Source organism: Stegodyphus dumicola, chromosome 4 (assembly GCF_044657685.1).
Source record: "Stegodyphus dumicola isolate Sdum_Otavi_A_Nest chromosome 4, ASM4465768v1".
Lineage (NCBI taxonomy): Eukaryota > Metazoa > Arthropoda > Arachnida > Araneae > Eresidae > Stegodyphus > Stegodyphus dumicola.
The window spans coordinates 72,155,838-72,170,644 of NC_140771.1; the positions used below are offsets into that span (position 1 = coordinate 72,155,838).

Here is a 14,807-nt window from a genome sequence, read left to right on the forward strand (position 1 = left end):
CGCAGAGGTTATTGAAAATGAAAAAATTTCGATTGACAAATTAGTCAGTATTCTCGACACAGCAATTGTAGGACTTGAACAGCGGAACTTTGTAACTAAACAATAAAGTATGTCTGTTTAATAGAATTAAAGAGAAAGTATTGTCACATGAAACGAAGCAAATTAAACAAGTTACATTGAAAGAAATGTTTAATAAAGTAAACAAATATTTAGCTTTTTCTTTTTGTAAATTTTGATACCCTTTAGATCATAATTGCTCTTTATTTCATAAATTACGGTTTTGTATTTTTAATTTTATAATTTCTGCATGCCATCTTAGCAGACTTAAACTGATGATCTATAATCCGGAATCGGCGAAGTCCCGACGAGTCCAGATTAACGACTTTTGACTGTATTCATAGTGCACATGAGGAAAATACCCAAGAAAACAGCCCATTTGCCAGGTTTTAAATCCAGGTTAAATTATTGTTGTTCTTATTAATTTGATGCACAACAGGCCAGGATGAATAGCTATTTTTATGCATATGTAGCTAATTTTCTAAGCAAAATTATTACTATTTTAAGACTATGTACGTTAGAAAGTCAATCAAATAAAGCATATTGTATTTACAGAATTATTCATTATACAATTACAAAAACTTGTATAAATTTTACAAACTAATACAAAAATGTATTAAAAAACTTTAACATTAGGATAGGCAATTTAAGAAGAATAATGAACATTTAATACGGAAACGCAAAATTACTTTTTCTTCTGCTTGTCTCATCCAGCAGAAAAGGATTCCTCTCATGCATTTTACAGCACTCTGACCAAGTTCATAAGCTTTACCCCTATCATCATCTATTCTCCTGAAAACAAATACAGTTTAACAATCCTTTATTTCATATTTAAGGCCAAAGCTGAAAAGATAGAAAAAGTGACTTTAGGGACTATAATTACTTGTATGCTTGATATAAACTCCATATGGCAACTGCACAATATATACTATCACGAACACAAGCTACTTCCCTTTCTTGAGACAACTGAGGAAATAAGCCAGTGGTGGAACTTTGGTGATTAAGTATCTGTCTTTTAACTGCAAATAATATACATAGCTTCAAATAAAACTACAAAACATCACACAAAACAGATATCAGAAAATAAGTGCATCAAACTTAAATTATTAAAGTAATAAATACACTTTAGCCAAGACAAACAAATATTATTTAGAAATTATTTTCCTTCCCATTTTAAAAATAGCATATTCATCCAGATTGTTTCAATAATTTTCTGCATAAGTATATTTGCTCTGAAACAAAAAAATTGCTTTTTTACATAAATGCATTTTTAATAAATATAAAATAAATGGCATTATTTTCTGGTTTTAAATATTTATTAACAAAAAGGATAATATAAAAATTAATTACACACAAAACCAAACGGGCCCCCTTTTATCTATTGTTTAAACTGTATTAAAGAAATTTACCCAAAACTTCTACATAATCATATAAGATATAAAAAGCATCCTGAAATTAATAAGACATTTTAGTAGAAGTGAGTGAACTGAAAGGAAGAAAAAAAAGTATTTGTAGATTTTTGGTGCCACTGCAATAAATCATCATCTGTGGTAATCTGAATGGCCTCTAATATCAACCTCCTAACTTTTTGGTGTTTGCACTTGTTTTTATAAGCTTTTATTAAATTAACTTGCATTTGTCAAAATTTGCTATCAATGTTTACATTATTTCCTGATACGCTAATAATACAATATGATTAAGAGAATTTTTTTCAAAATTTAACTCAGATTTTTTTAAATTTAATGTTGAAATGATTTTTTGGCATTCCTCCCCATATTTTCATTTAACAAACAAATTAAACATCTCAAAATTTTATTGTCTGCACCCTTGGATACAGTGGGAAAAAAACTTTCAAGTGAAATTTATATGAAATTTTCAATGCAATTTCTGATTTTTTTTTTTTTTTTAAATCACTTGATTTTTTTCGACTCTGACATTCATTATATTTAAATTTCAGCATCTAAAAATGCATCTATAATCAGATAATACAGTTGGATATGTTTTTAATTACATCACAATAGCATGTGGTAAGGAATGTTAGCTTCTTTTTGTAGTTAAATTAATCACTCATAAAACGATTGTAAAAGACAAACATTTATTTAGAGATAAATCATACTCGTTACTTAATAACTTACATGTAACGTATTCGTAAACATACATAACATAACAGACGTTCTTACTGCATCGTACTGATATACATTTCAATCATATATCATCTGAATATTTAAAAATAAAAATAGAACGACATCCAGACATTAGCTGTTACCATTTCTCAATAGACATTCTGTATAATAACAATAAATAATTTATAGTCGTGCTTACATTCAACCATCCTGACTTTTCAATTGAACCAAATCTTATCATGCATTAAAAAACAACAAAATATAATAAGTAGGAAAAAAAATAAAATGAAATATAATTTTTAAAAAATTCTATAAGTCCTACACAAAGTCTCTATAGCGCAATTGTTTATGCTCTGTTCGCTCGGGCCTTTTAAGTTTATCATTGTCATCATCATCATTTGCTTCTGCATTTTTCTAAGATTTTAGTTGATGCAGGCCATCACAGGCTTCTTCTAGTTGTGATATTCTATAAGTGTCACCCTGAAGTACTTCTGTTACAACCATTGGACCACGATACTTAAGTTGAGTCTTGGTTGGTTCTCCTGTAGATTTAGAATTTCTTTTAACTACTACTATTTCACTTTGTTCAAATGATAGAGATCCCGATTTCTTCTTGTCATAATAAGTTTTCATTTTTTCTTGTTCTCTAGCTTCATTTTGTAGTTCTTCCGGTTCCTTCCAAACGTCTGCTTCTTCATTGGTAAGTAATCTCAAAACTCCATCTTGAAATTGTGATATATATCCATGAAGCATTTCAAATGGTGTTTTCGCAATAGTTTTATTGATTGTGTTATTCAAGTTTCTCTCAACTTTTTTAATTCTTCTGTCCCAAACTTTTTGATCTTTACTTTTCATTGATGTTATTATTGTTGATAAAATTGTTCTGTTTGATCTCTCGATCATACCATTTCTTTGTGAGTGGGAGGTTGAATTGAATGTATGAAAAATTCCATTTTCTTTGCTAAAATTTTGAAAGTAAAAGAAGAGGCTCGATCTAATATTATACGATCTGGTAATCCAAATTCTTCTATAAAACTTGGCTAGTCATATTTGTATGTTTTTCGAAGATGTGTTTTTCACAGCATACAATCGAAAGAATCTAGTCATATTATCAACGACGACTAACAATTCCTTGTTTCTTTTAGAACTTGTGATGAAAGGTCCAAGATGATCAATATGTATTACAGCAAAAGGTCTATGGCTTGGAGGAATAGGATGCAAAAGACCCTGTCTTTTCCACCTGGAACTTATATATGTTGATGAACATATCTCTTCATAGCAGGAAAGCAGTACAGTTCTTTGATTTTTGAGACAGTCCTATCAACAGCAAAATGTCCCATAAGGTCATGAAACTTCACACTATGCTTTTTCTCATGCTTTTAGGTACGGCGTATAATAATTTCTTCTTTTCTCCATCCTCCACAATATGGAACAATCCATTCCTTTTCAAAATATAATTCTTCCCATTTTGATTTTCTTCTTTGGTTCTTTCACTTTGGCCTTTCTTCAAAATCATTATTAACTCTCTTAACTTTTCATCTGCATGCTGTATCATAAGAATTTGTCCGTCTAAATTTAAGGTCAGACAAACTTTTAAATTATCTTCTATCAAAGAATGCATGGTATCTGATGAATCAGTAACGGGAGATCTACTGATTGCATCGATATCAGACATTTTATTCCCTGGTTTGTGGCATATTTCAAAATTATATTCTTTAACAAGGATACTCCAACGAGCAATTTGGGGATTGCTAGATTTCTTTGCATTCATGTAAACCAATGCTTGGCAGTTGGTACCTACCGTAAATTCAATTCCGAGTGAGAATTGTCGAAGTCTATCTAGAGTCCAGACAATTGCCATTAGCTCAAGTTTTCTCGAGTGATAATTCTTTTCAGCTTCCGTTGTCTTCTTACTCACACAGTAGACAAGGGGCTATTTGCCGACACTTCCGCATTGAAGTAACATCCCAGCAATACCCTCTGAACATGCATCAGTATGGACTTCGGTTTGAGCTTTAGGGTTGTGCAAAGCTAATACTGGTTGATTCGTCAGTTCATTTTTCAGCAATGTAAAAGAATTCCGCTGACTTTCTTTCCATCTGAATGTCTCATTTTTCTTAGTTGAGTCAATGGTCCATCTTTAATGACATAATTTGGAATAAATCTTCTAAAAAAACTTGTTAAACCAAGAAATTGTCGAACTTCATGAATGTTTTTAGGTTCTGAGAATTTTAATATTACTTCAACTTTGATCCTGGCTTTATTTCATTTTTATTGATGATAAAGCCTAAATATTCTATTTCTTGTTTGGCAAATTCACATTTTGATAACTTCAGCGTTAGTTTAGCTGCAAGTAGTGCTTGAAATACTTTAATTAATTTCTGAATCATTTCTTCCCAAGTATATTGTCAAGGTAGCACAACACTTCTTTATTACATAATGAGGATAATGCCTGATACATATATCATTGAAATTCCGCAGGAGCATTAGTCAAGCCAAAAATCCTTTTTTCAAATTGTCCACTTTCATCTGGCGTTAAGAAAGCAGTTTTCAATTTTGTACTTTCAGTTAGTGGAATCTGTAAGTATCTATGTGCTAAATCTAGCATTGTAAACTGACTACATTCATGCAATTGTTCTAATAAATCATCTATTTTAAGCAGGGGAAATTTATCCTTTATAGTTTGACTATTGAGACGCCTGTAATCAACAACTAATCTGTGTTCACCGGTCTTTTTCTTTACTAATATGGCAGGACTAGCATATGGGGATCGTGTTTCTGTTACATGGCCATTTCCTTTCCATTCTTGAACTTTTCTTTGATCTGAGCAATTGTTCTATAAGACTTTACACATGCTGGCTTTGAACCTTCGATTACCTTTAATGTCCATTTTTATGAGATCTGTGCACCCTAGTTCTGAAATACTTAGTGCGAAGCAATCTCTGTATTCATTCGAAAGAAACAATAACTCTTGCTGGTGATCAACATCGAGATCCGAGCCAATTTTAACTTCGCTTAAACTTATAAGAAATTTTATGTTGTTAATATTTTCCCTACTTGCTGGGTTCAAGCTCAATTCAGAAATTTCAGTATTTAAACATAGTTCAACTTCCTTTTACTCTCCCAATGAATTGATCTTTTTGGAGCTTAACACTTCTGTCGCCAACGTTAATCATTGGTATACAAGTTTCACCATTTTTAATTTCTAATAAACAGCTGATATCTTCAGAAGGATTTTCTATCATAACTAATTCATTATCTACATCTCATTATCTGTTTGAGAACTGATGAGACTGACAACATTTTTCTCTCATTCATTTTCCTCAAGAGCTTTAGGCAGACTCGATTTATTTTTTCATCAATTTGGAGGTTACTAAACAGTTCATCTTCCTGATATCCAAAGTGAAATCTGTTTCCTATTCTGACATAAGCGATATGAGGGAGATCAAGCCATGTCTGTTCGATTATTAGATCAACAGGCTGTGCATTATCAGGATCAAGTATATATTTATGCCTTGTCCTTTTACATTATCAACTTCAATATCGGCTTTAATCATTCCTATAGAGGTTACTGCAGGCACCCCTTGATTTCCAAAACCATACAATTCACTCATAGCAGGTTCAGGTTTCAGTTTGTTTCTGAGCAACTTAAGTCCTTGAGAGACAACAAGAACTCCCTGTATCAATTAAAACCTGTACTTCTTCAGAATTATTCAGTTTTACTTTCTTCAAATATGAATTGCTCTCTGCTGAATTTTCACCAACTTGCTCAACAGAATAATTTTTATCATTTGAATGATTATTTTCAGCTTTAGTAACACAAATTTTAGCCTTACGACCTGTTTTATTACATTTTCGGCATGTTACTATTGGTTTGGGCAGTGAACAGTCCTTCGAAACATGTCCAAATTTATTACAGAAGTATTTTGGTTTACCTTTTTCATTATGTGCGATACCGTACTTTTTTTCTTTTCGTTGATTGTAGCAACTGGTCCATCTTTAAAGGAGTTTCGTTTGTCAAAATGCCCTTCTTTATGTGATTGTTTATAGTTGAAAGTTGACTTTAAGGTATCATAATCATCTAGTTTTTTTAACTAAAATCAGTTGGTGAAATCAACTTAGACCAGACATCCATAATTACTGTCTTTTACTTTTGGAGACACTTTACATTTTATCTGATCCACTACAATAAGATCGCTCAGTTTCTCAAAAGTATCTACTTTAATTCCACTTATCCATTCATCAAAAATTTTTCTTAACCCATACACAAAATTCTTCCATGTGTTTCCTACACTCTTATTGTACGTAAAAAATTTTTGGTGAAATTTTTCATGTGTCATCTTGTACCAATTTAATAAGATCTTAACTTCTTTATAATCGTTTGCAATTTCATCCGTTTCTCTGGCGATTAACAGAGCAATATCATATGGCAATAAGCCAAGCAAATGAGTAACCAATGTACTTTCTGGTATTTCAACTTGTTTAGCCAAATGCTCAAACATGATTAAATATAAACTGATATCATTCTTGTCAGGTTTAAATTTTTGCATCAAACAATGAAGCTCTAACTTTGGATTCATGTGTGTACCACTAGCGTTTTCATTGGTGTCAGAATTTGTAGATCTACTTTCTGCTTCAATACATAATTTTTAGAGTTCAAATTCCATTTCATACTTTCGTTTTCATTCCTCATATTCTTCTTTTCTCCTACGTTCTTCAATTTCTTCTTGACGTTTTTGTTCTTCAATTTCTTCTTTCATTTATTATAATGTTCTACCGTTCTTTGGCGCATTCTTCATCGTACTCTTTGGTAGCCAAAATTATCTTTTTCAAATCGCTCATTTTATGACTCTCATTTACATCTTCTCCCAATTCTTCATCTAATATTGTTAAATTGCATTTCTTTACCTTACCGAAAATATACATTTTTGTATTTATTAAAATACGAATATATATGTGCTACTATCCAACTAGATAACTTAGATAACTAGATATCTTCCAACTAGATAACTTAGTAGAATACAGTTATTGGTATTTTGTAAGTTTGCTTGATGTTCTGGATATATTTCAAAATTTATATAAATAAAAAAAAAGTTAAACTCTTTTTTCCAAAATAATAATAAAAATAAAAAACAAAAAAATCTGAAAGGTTTCCGATTTTAAATTACGTTCAAAGGGACTTTTTTTAATGTTTTATGTGTTACCTTTATTTATTAAAGATAATGTTCTTTGCACTTAAACCATAAAATTCAGTTCAATAGCAATGTCGCAAAATAATTTTAAAATGAGCATATCTTTAGAATTTCTGATACACAGTTCCGTGTGCTGGAGATAAAAAAAGGTTTTCTTTTCCCAGTAGAGAGTTGCCCTTGCTCACTTTCAAATCCTTAAGTTTGTTAATCAAAAATTCATTAAAGTTTTACAAAATATGAAATCGATAATAAAACAAATTCTAAATTTGGCCTTCCACATGCCCATATTTGTAGGAGGATTACGTTATTCAAAATTCGATGGCTCTATGTACAGTTGCTTTATCCCAATGCGAGAAATATACATACATTTAGGCAGATTTTTCATTATTTAATTTCTTCAAATATAATGTAAGACTCTAACATTGCAACAGTTTGAAAAGTAAAACGGACATTTATAGCGATTTAACGCAAAATCGCAAAACGAAAACAACTGTCCTTCAGGAACAAAGCCCCTTTGGACTAAAATAAATAAGTAAATAAAAATAACAAAACTAAATTTTATAATAAATATTTTACATCAATCAATACACATACCTTGATGTTCAAATTCTTTTCAACTTATTTACATGTAGCAAATTCCTGAAGCTTTAGGCTTAGGTTTCAGAATAATCCCACTTTTGATCCGTGTTAGCCTTCTTTTGTAGTTAAATTAATCACTCATAAAACGATTGTAAAAGACAAACAAACATTTATTTAGAGATAAATCGTACTCATTACTTAATAACTTATACGTAACGTATTGGTAAACATACACAGGGTTCGTAGCCACAGTTTAGTTAAAAAAATAAGCACCTATAAGCACTTTTCAAGCACATTTTAAGGAAAAAATAAGCACCTGTCTAATTACATTATATACAACTGCATAACCTTAAAAGAAAAATTAGACTTGTAATTTAAAATATGAGCAATGCAATATTTATTAAGAGAATGAGCATTGAAATTTCAGTTCAAAATATAGAAAATAAATAATAATAAGCCATATTAATTGTATTCGTTTGGCACCTAATAATAAATACAATTTATTTTCCCACTCATATTAATGGTAAACGTTTACAATTGGGTGCCCCTTGTTTTTTGGCGATTCTTTTTTTGATGTCAAGATCGGCACCAGGAAGGTACAATTTCTTGATGGTCACTACACAATACCAAAATAAGAGGTCAAAGAATTGCACAGACTCTGTGTCAATGTACACATTGATCTGTTTTCACTTAAAAAAACATCCTAGAATTGCACAAACTACGCACTGCACACTGCCTTAAATTTGTCCATGTACCATTTGTCCAATCTATTTTCATTTAAACAAAATCAGGAAGCTAAAACAGAGTTAAAACTATCATGGTAACCAGAAGTGAGGTTTCATCGCCAAAATTTAAAAATAAATAGTCGCTAATCGAAGGGGCACCCAATTCTACACTAGAGCCATATTAATATTTAATAATTTAACTTAAATCAAAATTCTGAACATTTTATAAATTTTCATTGCATAACAGTTTTCCCTTAACATATATTCCAAGCAAAGTAAATTAAGTAAAAAAGAGGCACATTTCTGAAATCAGAAGACGGGAAATTGCTTCATGCAGTCATCCTTTAGTAAAAGCTTAACTAACCCGCATATTCGGAAATTGCCGAATATCCGGATAGTAACTGGAAAAAGAGGAGTGGGGGAGATTGTAGCCGTTCTTTAGATTTCTTGGCTAAATAAATGATTTTGACATTTCGATATGTGCATCATATAAAAATAGACCAACGGAACTGAGAAATATTCTGCTTAGAAAGCACAGTAAGACTCTTTTAAGTGTTCATTAACAAATCTTGGACTGAACATCAAAATTAATTATCTCTGCAAAATACCGCAAACGTTATTGCGCAATACGAGCAGGGTAATTCTTCCACATGTGATATTATGCAATCGGAATCAACAGCTGCCGGTATTCGGAGAATAAAGAACTGAATAAAGGAAAAGAAAGAGACTTACTAATCTGGGGTGTTTCTGATTCTAATTTTCAACAGACTGCATTAAATTTCCGGAATAGAATCAATCTTCGCTTAGGATGGGTAGACTGCAAAAACTTTTAGTCCTATTCAATCCAGATTGGACAGTGACCAAAAAAAAAAAAAAAAAAGACCGCTGTTTCAATATTAGAGATTTTGCTGAGAAAGAGGAGAAACTCCCAACCTCCGTACTGTATAATGTATTGGGGGAAAAAAAAATATATTTTGACTATTCGATTACTTTCCTTTTATTTAAGCCATTCCGAATATTATTCCTTAGAAAGCTAATCTGTATAAAAACACACCCATTTTTGAAAGTTTATCTATACTTCAGCAGTTACTGCAATTATATTATTATAAATATTCATTCATATGCTCATAATATAAGCATAACGATCATAATAAACACGAATATGAACTGACCACGCGGAGCGCGCACCAAAGGTTGCATTAATGCGATTTCCGGGAGTATGATTCACCATCTGACGTTGCATATTAGGAAGAAAAGTTGTTTATTTAGTTTCGGCTTTGGTACGGGGAAAAAATGCGCGTTCATTAAAAAAAAAAGCACTAAAAGCAAAAAATAAGCACTAAAAATTAAAATATAAGGGCTTTAAAGAAAAAGTAAGCACCTATAAGGGCCTTTATATTTTATTTTCAAATATAAGGACTTATAAGCACTTGTAAGGACCACTACGAACCCTGATACTCAACATAACGTATGTTCTTACTGCATCGTACCAATATACAGCGTGTTTCAAAAAAAAAAAAAAATATACGTATTTTGAATGCATATATTTATTAAACTGTATGACATATGTATATGAAATTTTAGAGACATATGTATGAACCTCTCAAGTTCAGATTACAGATGTTCAATATGTCCTCTATTAGCGACACGAATAATATCACATCGATACTTAAATTCCTCCCATACTCAGGTAAGCATGTCCATCGTCACTAATGTTATGACAGTACGGATCTGGTTCTTAACCTCTTCCAGGTTCTGTGGAAGTGGTGCTATATAAATGTTGTCTTTAATGAAACCCCACAAGAAGAAGTCACAAAGTGTCAAATCCGGTGAATGTGGAGGCCAGCTGAGACATGCCAAGTCGCCAGTTAATTGACGACAAATGCAACGGTTCGGCAGAGTTTCATTCATATAATCACGCACTTGGTGACATCAGTGAGGGAGTTGAAAAATGAAGTTGTCTTGGTGCAGACTTGGAAACAACCAGTTTTGTAACATAGCGAGATACTACTGACCGTTCACCATGTTTCCATCAAAGAAGAATGGGCCATAAACAGATGATTGCGATATCGCACATTGATTTTGGGCGAATCTCGTACATGTTCAACGGCTGCATGTGGGTTCTGTAGGCCCCAAATTCGAGCATTGTGTTCATTTACGTGACCACTAACATGAAAAGTCGCTTCTTCACTGAACACGATGAGTTGTGTCAAAGTGCTATCATTGTCAATAATCTCGTTACAAAATGTCACACGTTTGCATCCGTCATCAGGACGCAGAGCCTGTAACAAATATAACTTGTATGCCTCTATAACCAACCAACGTCTCAAAACACGTCAAATTGTTGTAGGCAGTTGTAACTCCCGACTGGCATAACGAGTTGATTTTGAATGACTACATAGGAACGTAGTTTGAATTCATGCAATATTTTCATCAGGAACACGAGGGCGGCCAGGACTCTTTCCTTTACATACACATCCTGCATTTACAAACTGTCGATACCATTTGTGAATGTTCCACCCATTTGGAGAATCACTTTGGTTCCTCAACTTGAAACGTCTTTGCACTATAATCACGGAATTGCACTTCGCAAACTCGAGAACACAAAATTATTTCTGTTGCGGAGTAGCCATTTTAAACATGTGGCGGTTACCATGCAAAACAGAAGACAACTGTTACCTAGCGGCTATTAATATAAACTAGACTATGTACAGTCAAAAGTCGTTAATTCGGACACCCATAATCCGGAATGATCTATAATCCGGACCTCAAAGCTAAAAATTTTCTGCGCATGCACCGAGTTGAAACATGCGCATAGGCGTTTATGCGTGCACGTAAGACCTTTAGGACTGCGCATATTGTGTGTGCGCAAGCGCAGAATACATTTTTTTGTGCGCGTTTCATGTATAACGGACGGTATAAGCTAAAATTATCTATTTCAGTTAATGTTGATGATTGCGTTGTTCCTTAATCTTTGAATTATTTCCGGCTTATTTTTTGCAGACTGTAAGAGCAATTTTATAAAAGTAAACTTGAACTTTCGATTATGTCAAATAGAATTTCCGATACTGGAGCTCCCGAAGGATCTACAAAACGAAAGTATGTTCTGATGTCCATCAAACAAAAAGTGGAATTGCTGCAAAAAATGGATAAAGATATGAAGAAGGTGACAGAGAGGTTAGTGAAAATGAAAAAATTTCGTTTGACAAGTTAGTCGGTATTCTCGGCACAGCAATTACGGGACTTGAACAGCGGAACTTTGTAACTGAACAAGAAATTATATCTGTTTACAGAATTAAAGAGAAAGTATTATCTCATAAAACGAAGCAACTTAAACAACTTACATTGAAAGAAATGTTTAATAAAGTAAACAAATAAATATTAAGCTTTTTTTTTTTTGTAAATTTTGATACCCTTTATATCATAATTGTTCTTTATTTCATAAATTACGGTTTCATATTTTTAATTTTAGAATTTCTGCATGCCATCTTACGAGATTTAAACTGATGATCTACAATCCGGAAAAATCAATAATCTGGAATCGCCGAAGTCCCGACGAGTCCGGATTAACGACTTTTGACTGTATTCATTTTGCCAATAGCTGAGCCGAGGCACAGTGATTGATAGTTTAGACAAAATAACACTTTGCAATTCTTTTTGAAACACGGTGTACATTTCAATTGTATATCATCTGAATATTTAAAAATAAAAATAGAACAACATCCACAAATTAGCTGTTGCCATTTCTCAATAGATATTCTGTCTAATAACAATAAATAATTTTCAGTCGTGCTTTACAGGAGGGAAGAAAACTAGAGCTACTAAAATTTAGAGTACCATACAGCAAATGCTTCTATATTACCTTGCAGACACATGGTAGAAGATCAGCTATTAAAGCTAAGAACTGTTTCTTAGACTTGCTGGGTGACATTTTTTATGCCGGTGGTAACTGTTTATGAAAACAGTCATTTTAAGGGCTACTCCTGCTTTTGTTTTGGAAGGAGGAAAAAAAAAAGATTTATAGACTGCTTATACTGTCCCCCCCTTTTTTTACAAAGCTTACTTTTGGTATTTTCTAATCAACCACATCTCCATTTTTAACACAAGGCAGAATTAATGCATTTTTTAAAAAATACTTTCGAATTTGCACACCGTTTATATGCTTATTTACCTGACTTTTGCTGAATTTTATCTACTAGCAAATTCTTAATCAAAGAAATGAAAGATAAATGTAACAAGAGGAAAATATTTCAGATTTTTTCCCCTCTTGCTACATAAGGCCAAGCACAAACTAGATTATAGAACAAAAATAAGCACTTGTAACAAATCTTTAAAATGTTGGAACTGTACGACATCCTGATAACGCAGGTGGATCAGGGCTTGCACCAGGCTTTTTGCCACCTGGTGCAAACTTTCCAATTCTGAAATTTTCCTTCTTTATTCTAAAAATTTTGCAAGTACATGATACAACTGAACAGGTTGCACCAGACCTGCAAGTGACCCACAAAACCATCACATAATTAATTTTAATGAGTACAACACTCATCTGATGAGCAACTGAAAAAATTACCGTATTTGACGGTACATAAGACGCACCCTTATTTAGAAGGCCACACACATGTAGATGTAGAAAAGTTATGTGTGTCTAGAACTTTATCTGGGCTAAAAATAGCATTCAGTATTGAAAGTTAACCTGTGTCCTTCACGTATAAGACGCAGGTAACTTTTTTTGAGACCAAATTTAGGAAAAAAAATGAGTCTTGTATGCCGTCAAATACGGTAGTTAAAATGCCAAGGGAAGACCAAATGTGCTTAAGACAAGAATTACTAGATCTTACATCTAGTACTGAAACTTGATCCATTTTCTTCACTTTATTCAATCAGCTGCCGACATTATTTTACATCAAGTCAGATTTCTTAAACTTTTTTCAATTGCAACCTCTTTTATCACCAAGAACTTTTTCGCAAAAAGATCCTCTTGTAAATAATTTACTTCCTTGGTAAACAATATACATATAAAAAGTAATTTTAGGATTTATTTTAAGCAAGCAAAAATTAAAGAAAATTATAATCAAACAGATGTTTCTGTTTTCTGCTGCATAACAAATTAAATGTTAGTGTGATATTTGACACTGCTGGACATAAAGCATCTTCAACATGTTTCAATGCTGAACGACATTTGGTTTTAATTAGCGTTAAAGCAGAAAAAGTAATTTCATAAAAATATGCAGTGCTGAATGACAGAAGAGAAATGCAATCGCTTGGGGAAGGTACCTTTGAGAAAAGAGCACACGGTTTACTGTAGCTGCGATGTGAAAAAAAAAAATGTTTTTGGTACTGGTTTCTTATTGAACAAAAGTTTAAAACACTTGGTGATTGATTTTTTTCCTAAATCACCCCAATTTTGCAAAATTCGCTAAGGGGAAAGTTTTTTTAATTATAGTATTATCAATGGACATGCACCTACAGAGGACAAAGAAGAGGAAGAGAAGGAAATTTTTTTATGAGAAACTTTCTATGTTACACACATCTTGTCCCAAGCATGACATTAAAATTGTTATGGGAGATAAGAATGCTAAATTGGGTAAAGAGAATGAATTTAGACCAACAATTGAAAAGCATGGCTTACACGATAGTACTAATGACAATGGACAATGACTAGTACCTTTTGCTGCTGAACACATCATAATTTCAAGCACTGTGTTCAGCCACAAGAGAATACATAAGATGACTTGGCACTCATCTCATGGAGAAATCTGGAATCAAATTGATCATGTACTCATCAATTCTAGACATTCTTCAGATATCCAGGATGTTAGAACTTATCGAGGTGCCAACTGTGATTCTGACCACTTTTTGGTTATTGCTAAACTAATTGCTAAAATTTCAAATGCCCGAAAGATACAGGGAGAGAGGCAAACACAGTTTGATTGTGAAAAGCTGAAAAATGAGGCAATTAAATGAAATTTCCAGCCCTCACTCAGAGAACTAAGATCTAAAAGCATGGCCGAACTGGAAACTGTGGAAAATAAGTGGAGTTTGCTCAGATTCAATCATACGCTTAGCTGACAACACACTGGGATATATGGAAAAACAAAAACCAAAGGATTGGTTTGATAATGAATGCTTCC

The 14,807-nt window shown here is 32.5% G+C and overlaps 1 protein-coding gene across 3 annotated transcripts in view; it reads right to left on the reverse strand.

The window, feature by feature from the left end:
- Positions 1–14,807, reverse strand: part of LOC118182227 (putative phosphorylase b kinase regulatory subunit beta) — a 155,574-nt gene that overhangs the window by 134,151 nt on the left and 6,616 nt on the right. For all 3 annotated transcript variants that reach the window (XM_085815074.1, XM_085815072.1, XM_085815071.1), the window contains exons 3-4: positions 941–1,076; positions 747–849 (exon numbers count right to left, since the gene is read on the reverse strand). In XM_085815074.1, the coding sequence (XP_085671200.1) occupies positions 747–849; positions 941–1,076 (239 nt within the window). The remainder of the gene's footprint in view (positions 1–746; positions 850–940; positions 1,077–14,807) is intronic.